Consider the following 15,175-nt stretch of genomic DNA (forward strand, 5'->3'; position numbering starts at 1 on the left):
GATTAGACCAATATTCACTAACCTACTGTCCTCCCAAGGTTTTGGACCACAAATCCCATCAGCCCCTGCCAGAATGGGGAGGGGCCATAGCTCAGTGTTAAGAGTTTCTGCCTTGCATTCAGAAGATCCTAAGTTCAATCCCCAACCAACAGCTCCAGGAAGGGTTAGGAGACTCCCTGCCTGAAATCCTGGAGAGTCACTGCCAATGAGTGTACTAAGCAAGATGGACCAATGGTCTGACTCAGTAAGAAGCACTTCCTATGTATTTCTCTGTGTTCCTTTTTTGGACTACAACTCCCATGAGCCCCAGCTATTTTGGACGGCAACTTCATGCTCGCTGAAGTTGATGGGAGCTGTAGTCCAAAACATCTGGAGGGCACCATGTTGGATTAGATAAGATAGCCCCTGGGTGGGGTTTTTTTTTCCCGGTAACTAAAAAGAAGGCCAATGAGGTTTAGAGACAAAGAAAATAACAGACGGTTTTTTGTTTTCATTTTTAATTTAAGAGAAAGGAACCCTCAAAAGTGTTTGGGAAAAAAGAGCAAACTACAAACAGTTTGGAAAAACCGATGAATAAAACTTTTTTTTTTTTTAAATCTGGTTTCGAGACAAATCCAGACACAAATCAGAAAGTTTGTCTTTGCACAGCGTGGAACGTCACCAAGAGAAAGGGACAGAACACAAAACAGAAATGGGAGTCTTTTTCGGAGCAGGCCGAGAGAAGCCTCAACGCTGGAATAAACACTCCCCACCCCCCACCCTGTGGTCTTCTAGCAGTAGAAAGGTATTGCCTGGCTGGGTCTATGAATTTTAGCAGCCATTATAGTATTCTTTATTAAGGGTGCCAAGGTGGTGGGTTTTTTCTTCTTTAAAAAAAGTATTATTTCTCAAAAGGTCAGTAAAAACGTGGGGTCTGATTTCTGAGATACGGTGACCCTCCCAACAGGTTTGGAAAAGTATTGCCTTGTGACACTACAAAGAGTTAAAAAGATACAGTACGACAAAAGGGTTAAGCATCTCATCTTGCCCACCCCACCCCTTACCTGACTGCTTTTTGCAAAAAAGAAATCCAATAGGCTCATCAACTGGACTATCAATATTCATCAGATAGTACCAGCATCGTTATTGTCAAACCCTTAAAAGGCACAACATCCATAATATATTTGTGGGGAGGTGGAATATCAAGTGGTTGGAATAATAATAATAATAATAAAAACAGCGCCCCAGAAGTCTGTTGGTCACGCCACAGCGACCAAGAAGTTTGTTGGTCACACCACAGAGAGCCGTGGCTGGTTTCCTGGCCAACATCTATTTCCCTGTGGGGGGAGGCAGTTTTGTTCCAAAGGTGCAACCTCCACAGTTAGCCTTCAAATGATTACTGCTCCTCAGGACTCCCCCCCCCCCCCGAGATGGAACAGTCCCTCCTTTGGACATTCAATGGTGGACGCAGCGAAAGAGCCCCTTTCTGGAAGCCACAACCCAAACTGACTGATCTCTTCTCAGCAACTGGTGTCCTTCTTCCCCTTGCGAACACACAATGGGGGGGGGGGAGACACCCCATCCCGTGGCATGTGCGAGAACAAACTGCACTCGAGATGAAGTAAGGGACCATCGCAACTCCTCTGAGCTACCCTTTTTTGACACAGGCGCTGCTGCTGCTGCACCGGTTCAGACGCGAGTTAGCATCCGTAAGCATGAGGACTAGAAGCATGCTTTTTCGGCGCTGCTGTTGTTTTCTAATAAAAGGAAGAAAAGCACTTCTGGGCCCTGGAACCTGCCTTTTGAGATGTCCTGCCCTGATCCCCCACCCCCTCTGTGGATTTCATAACGATGGGGTGAGGGGAATAAATCTTCTACAATGATGAAAACAGTACACATTTCAAAGCGCAACTACTACCACCCCACCAGATGTTTTTGAATCCTCCACATCCCCCACACTACAAATATAGGCGTGCATAACAACCCCTTCCTCGAACTATGAGGAAAATACTCATCCTCCCAAAGGCCCCATATTTATTCTTATAGGGAATAAATTATGAATGATGCCAACCTACATTTTGGAAAGCTGTCTCCAGATGTGGCACCCAAGACAGGTGGCCATCCTAAAACAGATTGGGGCACTTGAACCAATGCATCAACTGTGCATCGTTTTCTTTTTCAAGTTGTGGACCATATGATGGCAAACAGGCAAGCCGTTGTTCCTTCCTGTATCTCTCAAACATTTGTATTGTTATACAGTATGTAATAGGAACTGCATTGCTACCCCCACCCCCAATACCAATACAGTAATTCTTTTCAGGGATTGTGACCGAAAGGATGCAAATTTGCATTTTGTGTGTTATGTTTCATTTCAATTTCGTCGCATCGTCTTTCTTTATTTCTTCACTCCTTGCATGTTGTTGAAGTGTATGTTCTTTCTTAAATAATCAAAAATCCAACAGGAAAAAAATAAGGAACACCCAACATGTTTCAGCGAAATGAGAACATTCATCCACAGCACAGGATTGCAGCTCTGTTATCAAGGCAGCATCTGCCTCGGATGTGGGGGGACGCTCAAAGAAATTATCAATTTCCAGCATCACAAAGTGGTACAGCCTGCTCTCCACCACTGGACTCTATCATCTCATTCTGCTCTGCTTGCAGAAGGTCCCAGGTCCAATCCTGGCAGCATCTCCAAGTGGGGAGTATGCAGAGAATGTCCCCTATGCCTGAAACCCTGGAAGAACCATTGCTGCCACTCAGTGTGGACAATGTACTGAGTGAGATGAACCAGTTTGGTCTCAGCGCAAAGCAGTGTCCTAGGTGTAGATCTGCCCAGTGAAGGGATGAAAACAGCCATGGACAATGCAGGTTGATTTCAAAAGCTGTGTGCAAATAAGTTTTGAAGATGGAGGAAAAGGAACATCTCATATTTCTGCCTGCTCTTCGGCAGCTAAAAGGCACAGATCCCATTTCTGCTGCTCCAGGGAGTAGGGCCCGCACCATGGGGTGGTAATAATAATAATAATAATAATAATAATAATAATAATAATAATTTATACCCCACCCATCTGGCTGGGTTTCCCCAGCCACTCTGGGTGGCTACCAACAGATTATTATTAACAATAATAATAAAGCGATAAAACTTCAAACATTAAAAACCTCCCTAAACCAGGGCTGCCTTCAGATGTCTTCTAAAAGTCAGATACAGTGGTACCTCTACTTACGAATTTAATGCGTTCCGAACGCACATTTGTAAGTCAAAAAAATTGTAAGTCGAATCCCATACGAATGCATTGGGAGAAAAAATTCGTAAGTAGAAGCAACACTATCTAAAAATTCATAAGTAGAAAAAATTCTATCTAAACCACATCCAAGATGGCGGATGGAGCTCCATTTGTAAGTAGAAACATTCGTAAGTAGAGTTATTCGTAAGTAGAGGTACCAATGTAGTTGTTTATTTCCTTGACATCTGATGGGAGGGCATTCCACAGGGTGGGTGCCACTACCGAGAAGGGCCTCCACCTGGTTCCCTGTAGCTTCACTTTTCGCAGTGAGGGAACCGGCAGAAGGCCTTCGGAGCTGGACTTCAGTGTCCGGGCTGAAGAATGGGGTTGGAGACGCTCCTTCAAAGGACGAGAAAGGAGATTCTGATGAAGAACGGTCTGACGGCAAGAGCTGTTTGACAGCGGAATGGACAACCTCAGAAGGTGGTGGACTCTCCTTCCTTGGAGGTTTCTAAGCAGCGGTTGGATGGCCACCTGTCATGGATTCTCTCTAGCTGCGGATCCTGCACCACAGGGGGTTGCACTAGATTAGACTTGAAATGGTGGCAAATCCAGACATTAGCTGAACGTAAACAAGCACCGAATCTGGTTCTATCTTAGCTCAGGGAAGCTTCTCTCGTGACTCCATTGGGAGAACCTCCTGCCCCAGAGGGAGGAGACTGTTTGACAGTGCAACTGAAAGCCAAAATGTTGAGGACTCTACAAATACTAACTCCCTCCCTCCCCTCCCTTCTCCACTTGCCCTCATTCCTTTCCCGGGCATCTATTTCCCTAAAGCAAACCTTTTCGTCTCCCCTGCTACCAAGACAACATCACACACACAGTCGTGCACGCGAGACGGAACTCAAGCAGGAAACTTTGTGCTGACCCTATTGGTCATAACATTCACTTGCCCCATGCTTAACTGGAAAAAGTGACAGTGGCCAGGGGTTCAAAGCAGCCTGAAAGAGAGGCCCAGTCTCCCCACCCTGCCATCACATAATGTGCTTTCAAATAAATAACTGTGAGGGAACTCTTGGTGATTAATTTTTGCTGCTGGGGCCAGCTGAACTTCCACTTCCCACCAGCTGATTTTCAGGTTCAAAGAGCAGCATGGGGCTGTTTACAAAGGGGCTTTCAAACAGCCCCGTGCTGCGCTTTGAAGTCCCGACAACCAACTGGGCCTTCAAAGCACAGTGGCGTAGTCAGGTGATTTGCAGGTGGGCAGCCGCTTCCACCAGTCAAATTTGGCCCATCAGGGATGGGGAGATAAGGATCCAGCCCAATGGCTAGAAAGGATTCCCTCCCCACCAGTACCAAAGACATGCCACCCTACATACAGAAAAACCAGAAAGGTGACGATCCCCTCCCATCATTGTCCAATCAAGCAGGCTGAAAACCGTAGCCCCAGCTGCAACACTACAATTTGAATGATGCATGCAAGTGGTGCTCCAGGCCACACAGCAGGGGCACTGCAGCGATGCCATGATTTTGTCTTTTAAAAAAATATCACTGGGTGTTCCTGGGGCTCAGGAGAGAACAGGAGGATGGGTTACAGCTTTGGCCCCTAATCCTGTGCCTGTCGTGCTTTTTCACCCCTGGAGAAATGCCCATTGCAGGGGGTTGGACTAGATGATCCTAGAATCATAAAGCAGAGTTTCTACCTGCAATCTGTTGCTTCAGATCAGACAGAGGCAGCCAATCAAGCCATTGTGGGTGGCAGGGCTTTGACACTGGAAAGGTGGTGGTGGCGGCGAAATATCCACCCTGTGGGCCAAGTGTGTGTGTCAGAAGCTGCTGCCTGAGTCCCAGGAACAGAGGGGGGGGGGAAGCCCCAAATGCCAACATAGACAAAACCCTTATTCCAGCCAAATATTGCTGGACTCCCAAGTCCCAGCAGCCCATTTAACCAACAGTTTCTTCTCTCTCCTTGCCTATCAGCTGCCTGGCTAGATTCCACAGGGGGCTCATCCTGCAACACCCTACGGCTCAGGGGATGGGGCATATCAGCACGGAGCTTTGCACCTGCCTCAAACCCTTTGCTTGTGCAGTGGTATCATGGACAAATGGAACACAAACACACAGCTCTTGTCCCGCGAACCAGGACTGATGGGGGAAACACAGACTGCTTTGCCACCCTGCCAACAGCCCCCTCTGAGAAATTCGGTAACACCCCACCACCCCACCCCACCCGCCTGCAAGCCCGAAGCTTTCGCCAACAGCCTCATCCAGGGGACGCATCGTGGGGTCATTTGATACAGAAAACTCATGCATAACTTTACATTGTCTTAGAAAGTACCAGGTGCGGGACACGGGATTATTAAAAAAATGGAAAATTCCTGATCGGGCCCAGCTAGCCGCTGCAGCTGGAAGGAAGGAAGGAAGAGGGGAAGTGCACCCCACCGCCCTCCTGCTGGCGAGGTCTGGTTCAGCCAAGAGGGACATGGGTCTCTAAGCTGCTCCACTGCAGCTCCCAGGTCCTCAAATCGTCCTTGCCGCCCTCCTCCTTCTCCTCCATCCTCCTGCTTTTTTGCAAAACACGCAAGAGAGGCTGGAGTTTTGGTTTCTTTGGTGCTGTGCCCAGTCCTCTTTAAATAAACAACAAAAACCTGGACTCTGAAGAAGAGGAGACTTTTCCCGAGAGAAAGAGAGAAAACTGAACAGGACCCGCCAGTGGCTTCCGGTGCTTTATGCTTCTAGGAGCTTGAACCCATGGAATCCGAGTGGTATGTGGCGTACCCGGAGGAGGCTGAGGGCGTGCTCAGGAAGCTGCTGGTGCTGCCCTTGCTTCCGCCCTTCCGGAGCTCCTCCTGGCCCCCCCAGGAGGGGCTGAGGCCTGTCCGGAAGCCCTCCGGCTCGGAGCAGCAGCTGCTGGCTGGGCGTTCCTCGGGAGCCTCGTACAGCTGGATGCGGATCTGCTCCAGGCACGGGGCGTCAGCGCTGCCTTTAGGGAAGAAGTTCTTGGCATCCTCCTGAGCCAGGAAAGGCCCTGGGACCGCCAGGGAGCACCCCCGGCCTTGGGCCGAGAGGCGCCGCAAGCCCTGAGGTTCCCGCTCGAAAGTGGTCAAGGGGAAGTTGGCGAGGGTGGCCGAGCAGTGGCGGAACGTGTCTGGGATGAGGGAGACGGACGCAGAGCGCAGAGGGCCTTTCCTGGGGCTCGGCAAGGGGCTAGTGTCGATGAAGTAGTTCACCCCTTCCTCCTTGCTGAAGAACCTGTAGTCTCCAGGCCCCCCGCTGCCGCCGCCACCGCCCTTGTAGTAGTCTTCCGGAGGGAAGGGCCTGAGGGACAAGGTGCTCTCAGCGGACTTCCGACGCCTGCGGTGTGGGTGCTGCCCTTCCTCTTGATAGGACAGGAGGCTGCTGCTGCTCCTCCGGCGCTCGTAGCCGTGCCCCCGTGGGAGGAGGAGCTGGGCCAGGCTGGCGGCCATGTCCCCGCTGGCCCCCCAGTGCTGGAGGTAGGCTGAGATCTGGCTCGTCGTCCAAATGTCCGTTTCGTCGTGGGAGAAGCGCCGGGTGGGGGGGACCTGCGGGAGGAGGAACGGAGAAGCTTCAGAGTGATTGCCGCCTCTGCGCCGGGGTCAAGGGCCCTCAAAGGCCACATTCACATCATACCGTTGAAGCACTGTGATACCACTTAGAACAGTCATGGCTTCTCCCAAGGAATTCTGGGAAGGGGGCGGAGAGTTGTTTGTAGGCCCCTATTCTCCTCACAGAGATACAACTCCTTGTGAAGAGGGTTTGGTTGTTTCACAACTCTGGGGATTGTAGTTCTGTGAGAGGAATTGAAGGGACCTCCTAACAGCTCTACCCTTCCCAGAATTCTTCGGGGGAAGCCATGACTGTTTAAAGTGGTATCATAGCGCTTTATATGGAAGGCGTGAATGTGGCCCTGGAGCACCCACAGGGCAGCCACCCCTGTTCCACAATTTCTCTGACAGGTGCCTTAGAAAGGGTTCTTGGAGCTGTGCAAGACAATTCATTTGAACAATTATTCCGCTTTAAACAGTCATGTCCTCCCACTAGAGAATTCTGGGAACTGTACATCTCTCAGTCAGTAGAGCATGAGACTCTTAATCTCAGGGTTGTGGGTTCGAGCCCCACATTGGGCAAGATTCCTGCATTGCTGGGGTTCAACTAGATGACCCTCGTGGTACCTTCCAACTCTACAATTCTATGTTTCTAGGAAACCCTATCCTATGCATGTTTGCTCTGAATTAGGTGAAGGGAACTTAACTCCAGGACCGAGCAGTAAGCTGCAACGTGACACCTCTAATGCTTCTGAGCTCCTTTTCACACCATCCACAGTTGACAGGAGCTCGGCAGATGGGAACTGGGACTTGGAGATGGACGCATGGTTTTTTAAGACGGCTGAAAGCGAAAAGCAGCCGGAGGGGAGGAATGGGCCTTGTGTAGGGTGCAAGGAGGGGCAGAGCAGCACCATCACTGCTAAAGAACACAGGAGTGCCATTACATTAGCTGTGATCCCTGCATTACAGCGGGTTGGACTACATGACCTTTGGGGAGTCCCTCTTAACTTGACAATTATATGATTACATTTTCCCCATTCTCCTCCCTGGTAGAAAGCAGTTACAGTTTTACTTCTCCTGTTCATTGGGATGCAACTCAAACCCCTCTGCAGCTCAGTGGTTAGAGCACCTGCTTCCCATTCAGAAGGACCCAGTAAAGCTGGAAAAGATTCCCTGTCTGAAAACCCGGAGACTCGGAGAACTGGACAGGCCACTGACCTCCAGTTAGTGGAGGTGTTACTGATCTAGGTGGCCGTGTGATCTGACTTGGTATTTTAAGGCAGCTATACCTGTATTCCTCCCCCCCCTTACCTGCAGATACTGCATCTTGTCCTCTGGGGGAGGCTTTGTAGTGTAGGCTTGGGGGAGGCCCCTCTCCAGGGCCGAGAGGTCATATTTGGCAATGTGGTCCAAGGTCAGGGCGTCCCCAGCAAAGTTGTAATCGTAGGGCCGCTCGTACATCAGGTCTGTATGGATCACTCCGTCCAGGCTGTTTTCTGCAGTCCCAGAGGAAGGAAAGATGCATTAAAAAGGGTGGGGTGGGGTCCACTGCTAAGAACTTTGGGTGAAGGGGTCGGGGCCGCAGCCCTGCAGGACCCACTCCTCCAAGATGTCAAAGCCCACCTCTCTAATTTCTTTGGGAGGGGGGGTTCCTTGGGTGGGGAGTAAGCAGCAAGTTTCTCCTCTTTCACATTGTGTGGCAGGACTTTGGAACTCCCTGCCTATTGATATCAGGCAGTCTCCTTCGCCAGACTCTTTCCGGCACCTGCTAAATAGTTTTGTTGAGGCAAGCCTGTCCAGCTATGTAGGATGTTGCCATGCGCTCCGATCCATTTTTTTAAATTGCCGATTTAAGTTCTTTTCTGAATGTTTTAAGTAGTGGCTGCCTTTTTAAAACTGTTTTCACTGGTAATTCTTATTGCTTTCTTCCCTTTCGTAAACCGCTCTGAAGTCTTGGTGTTTTTTTTTTTAATAATAATTTTTATTGATTTTACAACAAAAAGAAACAGCACAATATAAGAATAACAATAAACACAATAACAATAAACACAACAATATGAAAATAACAATAAACACAATAAAACAACATTAAAAAGACAAATACAGTACAGAAACCCAAATGCAAAATCTTGGTTTTTACACCCAAGTGAAATATAGAAATTCCACAAACACCCTAAATAAAACACGTTATGGGGAATACAAGGAAGGGTAGGTAGAGTCAGCATTCCACCTGAATCCTCACTAGGACATTAACAGATAGACTATGCTGGAGGGCAGGGATGAATGCGGACAGATATAACTGCACTCTAGGGAGCTGGATTAACTCACCCTTTAAGCCCCTTCTGATTCTACAACTTACTTGGGCCAGGAGGGGCACATGGAAGGCATTTGCTTGCTGGCTGCCTTGGTTTCTTCCTGGTCTTGTCCATCATTTCCTACCACTCCCAAACATCAGCCTTGCAACTGAAGAGGACTGAGGTCCAACCAAGATGCTGTCCTCCATTCATGTAGGAAGGTCACAGTGCCCAGGACTGGACTGGCCTGGCCAAACACCCCCCCTCCAGAATTCGGGGGACTCCCACCCCCCCCCAAAATCACCACTCACCTTCCCCCACATCGTCATTGGCCATGACGGCCACACACTTCTCCCAGACGGACTTGATATCGGCTCGGTACCGGTCACAACCCCAGAGGAAAAGCGGGAGCAGGAGGGACTGGACGACTGAGCACCAGAGGACACAGAGGATCATCCAGTTGTAGGCCACGTCCGACTTCAAGCTGGCAAAGCTTACTACCTGCAGGACAAGGCACCAGGGACGTCGGTAGGGGCTCCTAACAGGCCCTCAAGACTCTCACGGTGGGCAGTTGGCACATTGGCTGGTGGGGTATCTAATGCAGCTGCATTGTGGAAGCTAAGCTGGTCTCAAGCTGGTCAGGGTGCCTGCCTGCTTGGGACTCTCACAGACCCTGACTTGAGTTTCACAGAAAATAGGAAGGGTATAAGTATAGGGTTGTTCGTTTTTTTTAAAAGTCCTTCACGCAGCGCATAGCTGAACTGCAGCCCTCACTCCCACAGGGAGGCAGTGGTGGTTTTAAGAGAGAATAAGACAAATTCATGGAGGGACTATTGATGGCTACTATTCTCTGCCTCCTAAGTTAGATGCAACAACGCTTCTGAAAACCAGTTGCTGGAGACCACTGGAGTGGGGTGGGTGCTCCTGTTGGTTTCCCTTTGGAGCATCTGGGAGAATAGGAGGCTGAACTGGATCAGGCCATTGGCCTGATCCAGCAGGCTCTTCTTATGATCTTAAGCAGAGTGCAAGATGATGGTGGAGCTCCAAATCAGCTTGGATCTCGTGACGGTTTCAAGAGGAAACGTGAGAGAAGGCAGTAGATGACCGAGCAGATTGGCATAGGAACATAAGAAGGTTTCTGCTGGATCAGGCCAACTTGGGAGGACCATCTAGTTCAGTATCCTGTTGTTCTCTGTGTGGCCAACCAGATGCCTGTGTGAAACCAGCAAGCAGGACCCAAGCAAAAGGGCGGCACTCTCTCCTCCTGTGGTTTCCAGCAGCTGGTGTTCAGTAGCATGACTACCTCTGACCATAGAGGCAGAGCATGGCTAGCAGTCATGGATAGCCGCCTCCTCCTCCTCCATGAATCTGCCCAATCCTCTTTGAAAGCCATCCAAGTGGGTGGTCAACCCTGCCGCCTGTGGGAGTGAGCTGCATAGCTTAATGAAGAAGGACTTTCTTTCACCTGTCCTGGAGAGACACGACTCTTCCCTTTATACAGAAGGCGCATCCTGTGCAAAGGTATGTACCTTCCTGCTGTACAAAAGGAGATAGGTTTCTACACGGGAGCAAACCTCTCTCTTCTCCATCCAAACAAGCAAGAGGCATCACCAATGACACATGGAGTCTGTTGAGTCCATCTTGTTCAGCATAGCCTACACAGACTGGCAGGTTCCCTCTAAGACAGCAGGCAGATATTCTCTCCCAACTTTTTTCTGTGGAGCTGGGAATTGAAGTTGGGAACTTCTGCGTGCAATGCAGATGGCTCTACTTACTGAGCTGTGGCCCTTTCCCAGCTAGGCAGAAGCAGTCAAAGAGGGCATGGTCAGTAAGGGGACGTGGCCTGGGCAGAATTCTGAGATCCAGGGAAAGGTTCCTGCCCCAAAGAGCTTACAGTCTCAACTGAGACAGAGGTATGTGATGGTGACACAATGCATAAGGAAGGCATTTAAATTCATATTATTTTATTTTTTATTTATTCTGAAAGGCAAGGGACTCACTCCACCATTTAGCATTGAAGTCTAGTGGCAAAAAGCCTTTTCTTTCCCTAGTGGAGCAGATTTCCTTTTTGCCAGCCTCAGCTCTGTTTGGAGACTCAAAATCGCTGCACGGACATTCGGCCTGCCCAATGCAAAGCCACCCAATTAATAACATCTTTGAATTTAAATTGGGGGCCAGAGGGGTGAGGTTAGTGAGGGTAGATGGGAGGGGAGCCAAAACCGGAACACGAGGACATTTATATCAATCAGGGCTAGAAAACAGAGGTTTCCCCCACTGTTAATCAATGTTTCATTAACACCCCCAGTGCAAGCCAAATTCAAATTAACTTAATTTGATCTTTATAAATTGAGTGCGTAATGTCTCTCAGCAGAACAGAGCCGTGGCGGTGAATCAGGCTTGAAGTACATGAGGGAGGATTTCGGTTTGCGGGTGGGCGAGTGGGAAGGAGGAGAACCTCATTTCCATTTTTATAAAAGAAAAGGAACGGAGGAAGGAAGAGCTACAGAATGCTGCTTCCAAGAAGAACAGCCCCCACTACCCAATCAGACACATCCTACCCCCCCTCCTGCTGCAGCTGCCATACGTTTGCAAATTGTGCAGCCATGTGGGTGGAGGCAGTATTGCATAGTGGTTAGATTGCTGGAGAGGTGTGGGTGGGTGAGGTGTGGAATCCCGGTTCAAATCCCCATCCCACTGGAAGTTTCACTGGGTGACCTTAGCCTAATCTGTCTCTCTCTCGGCCTAACCCTACTGTGGACTACTCTTAACATGCTCAATGTGGGGATGCCTTCGGAAAGGGAGCTTTTCGAGAATGCTGCAGCCAGGCTGCTGATGGGAGCCAGTTACAAGGGAACAGAGGCAGCAGTCCCTAGCAGTCTAATAACAGCAAACTCAGAGATTCCACAGTCCAAACAGGACTCTTTAAAAAAGGCAGGATTTGTTCTCCATTGACTAAGACAAACCCTTGATGGCTCAGATATCACATCTACACACAGGAAGAGTCCTCTATCCATTTCCATCGCTAGGCCCTGTTCCACTCAACTGATTCGCAAAGTCTCTTTTGAAAGCCCAAGATCAGGATACGGAGACAAAACCTGCAAACATTCCACTTAGTAATGTTTGCTCAGAGACCCCCTTAAGGTTAACATCTCAGCAACGCTCCCTTCACTGTGATGCCCAAGCCAAGAGAGCTCTTCCATGACATCGGAGCAGCTAAGCCAATGGCAGCCCAAGCTGGCTGTGACGCCTCCCCTCCCTCTCTCCATCCTGACCTCAGAGCAGGCTGACTGCTTGAGGGTGGACAGCGCTGTCATCCGCAATTGTAAGAGTTTTAGAGATGAAAGAGGAGTGATCTGCTGAATTTCACTCTGTCTTTTAGGGTGTAAACTGCAGCAGAGATTCTCCCACCCCAGTTCTTCCCTTGAGGCCCAGCACCTTTTCCAAACACACACATCAAAGGAACACAGAGTTCTTTCCACTCGCTCAAACTGTACATCCTTTCCCTCTCCCTCCTGGCCTCCAGGGAATGAGCAATCTGAAAAGAAATTCTGTTGCTGTCCAGCCCCACCACCCCAGCAGCTAAAATTCTGTCAATCCTGTAAGATTTAACCCTCTTTAAAAAAGCATGAGAGATCAGCTAGTTACTTAGTTGGGGGGCAGTTTGGGCAGCAAAGAAATAAAATGGACACACATTGGGTTCTCTCTGTTTTATGTCAATGACTTTCCCTTTGCTTTCCAAACAAGGAGAGGGAGTGTAGCTTCTTGGCTAAGAAGCCAAGATGCTGTGGATCCCCGAATCCCCACTTCAAATCTGGGCATAGCCCGGTGGGACGCTTAGCAAGCCACTGTTTAGCCAGCCTCCAACTCACTCCCATCTACCGGTATGTTACGGATTGATCTTCAGAGGTCTGCCACCTAGTGGGTTATTCAAAGGAATCCTGGCAGACACAAAAGGAAAAAGAATCTCAGTGGCTGATAGGAACTCATCTGCCTATACTGAGTTTACATAACAACATGAGAAAGAGCCTGCTGGATCAGGCCAACGGCCCACCTAGTCCAGCAACCTGTTCCCACCTTGGCTGACCAGGTGCCCCAGTGGGAAACCAGCAAGCAGGACCCGAGCACAAGAACACCCTCTGCCCTCCTGTAGCTGCCAGCGACTGGTATTCAGAAGGATCGTTGCACCCAAATGTGGCGGCAGAGCAGAACCATCACTGGCTAGTAGCCAGTGATAGCCTACTCTTCCATGAATTTGTCCGATTCTCTTTTAAAGCCATCCAAGTTGGTGGCCCTCATTGCCTCCTGCAGGAGGGAATTCCATAGTTTAACTGCATAAATAAGTCCTTTATTTTATCTGTCTTGAATTTTGGACGGCAACGAGTTCTAGTGTTATGAGAGGTGGGGACTTTTCCCTATCCTTGGGGGCCCCTTTCAATTCTGCAGTGATGATTGGCTGGCCCCACACAAGGAAAAAACCAACTCTGCCCTGATCAGCCTATCTCAATATTGATTCATTGGACTTTGATCTGCCACTGACCCTCCATGGGAAGGACTTGCGTGCTTGGCTACAAGCTGCTTCCTGCCATTGTTTGTTCAAATTCTCCTTGCATGCTTCTGATTTCCACAGGAATCATACACACAGCTTCGCTGCCTGCACCTTGACTGGCAACCATCCTCTAATAAAACGATTCATCTGGATTAATTGGGAGAGCTGGAAGATGTTGCTTATTGTTCTGGAAACTGATTAGAAACCCTTGGGACGGCAGGCAGGCATCGGGCGCGATGCCAGAGCAATAAGAACAAACCAGGACATGGGGCACCGGAACGTAAGGCTTCTCCTCGTTGGGGTCCAGCCTCCGAGATGCCTTTTCTTGCTTTCCAGCTGATGGCGAGGCAGCAGCAGCGGCTATGTTTAGCCAGAGCTGTCTCAGTGGGCTGCAGGGAGGTCCTGGGAAGGCGGACTGTGAGAGGCTTGGAATCCAGTCTTGGCAGGCGGGCTGTTTTCCAAGGGAGTGGAGAAACCATGTGCAACACAGGCGTGCTCCTCGGGACTTGCTTTATCAGATAAGGGAGGAAATGAAAGCCCCAGCAATCCAAGGGCCTTGCAATGCCCGTGGAGTGACTGCAGCTTGCTAACTAGGGTAGATGTGCCTGAAACGTACCCCGGTTTCCAGAGAGGGATACACACAGGTCCCTTGTTGGCATCAGGGGATCTGTTTTGTTTGAAAAACTCGGGTTCTCTAGCAGAGGGGGAAGTATGGTAACTATTTTGGAATTTCTTGCTTGCAAGTCAGCCTAGTTCTGGGCGTCAGCCTAGTTCTGGGCATCAGCCTATTGATCTGTCACACCAGGTTGCTCTGTCCGGTGCCCTTCAGGTCTCAGAGGAGGCCTTGGGGGAGTCAGACAATATCATCTGGGGGCACTGCTCAACATTGCCCAACCTAGTGCCTTCCAGATGTTGTTGGGGGCCAACTCCCATCTTCCCTGACAGTTAAGGATGACGGCCAAAATTGATGACAGTTGGGAGACCAAGAACACTTGGAAGTCTCTCTCTGTGTGTGTGTGTGTGTGGTCCCATCTGCACTGTATATTAAACCTGCATCATACCACTGTAAACAGTCAGGCCTTCCCCCAAAGCATCCTGTGTAGTGTAGTTTGCTGAGGCTGCTGAGAGTTGGGAGGAGAGCCCCACTCCCCTTACTGAACTACAATTCCCAAAGTCCCCTGTGATGAGAGATTGATCATTAAAGCACCCTGGGAATTGTAGGTAGGTGAGGGGGATATGGGACTCTCCTAACAACTCTCAGCACCTTTAAAAACTACATTTCTTTTCTCCTTGATCATTCTGGTTGCCCTTTCCTGAACCTTTTCCTCTTTGAGGCAAGGCAACCAGAACTGTGCACAGCATTCCAAACATGGTGGCGACCGAGAATTGTATACTGTATTCACTGTATACATTATTAATACTGGCTGCTTTATTTTCAGTTCCTTTCCTAATGCTAAGTAGCAGGGAATTCGCCTTTTTCACAGCCACTGCACACTGGGTCGACATTTTCATTCAGCTATTTACTACGCCAATGCCTCGTGCCTGGTCCATCACCGCCAGTTC

At 49.4% G+C, this 15,175-nt stretch overlaps 1 protein-coding gene across 1 annotated transcript in view; it reads right to left on the bottom strand.

Moving 5' to 3' along the window:
* Nucleotides 1-428: 428 nt before the first annotated feature.
* Nucleotides 429-15,175, bottom strand: part of GPR153 (G protein-coupled receptor 153) — a 33,339-nt gene continuing 18,592 nt past the window's right edge. Inside the window, exons 4-6 of the mRNA XM_060276127.1 lie at nucleotides 9,378-9,563; nucleotides 8,084-8,268; nucleotides 429-6,769 (exon numbers count right to left, since the gene is read on the bottom strand). Of these exons, the coding sequence (XP_060132110.1) occupies nucleotides 5,942-6,769; nucleotides 8,084-8,268; nucleotides 9,378-9,563 (1,199 nt within the window). The 3' untranslated portion in view covers nucleotides 429-5,941. The remainder of the gene's footprint in view (nucleotides 6,770-8,083; nucleotides 8,269-9,377; nucleotides 9,564-15,175) is intronic.

The sequence above is a fragment of the Zootoca vivipara genome, chromosome 6 (genome assembly GCF_963506605.1).
Source record: "Zootoca vivipara chromosome 6, rZooViv1.1, whole genome shotgun sequence".
Classification (NCBI taxonomy): Eukaryota; Metazoa; Chordata; class Lepidosauria; order Squamata; family Lacertidae; genus Zootoca; species Zootoca vivipara.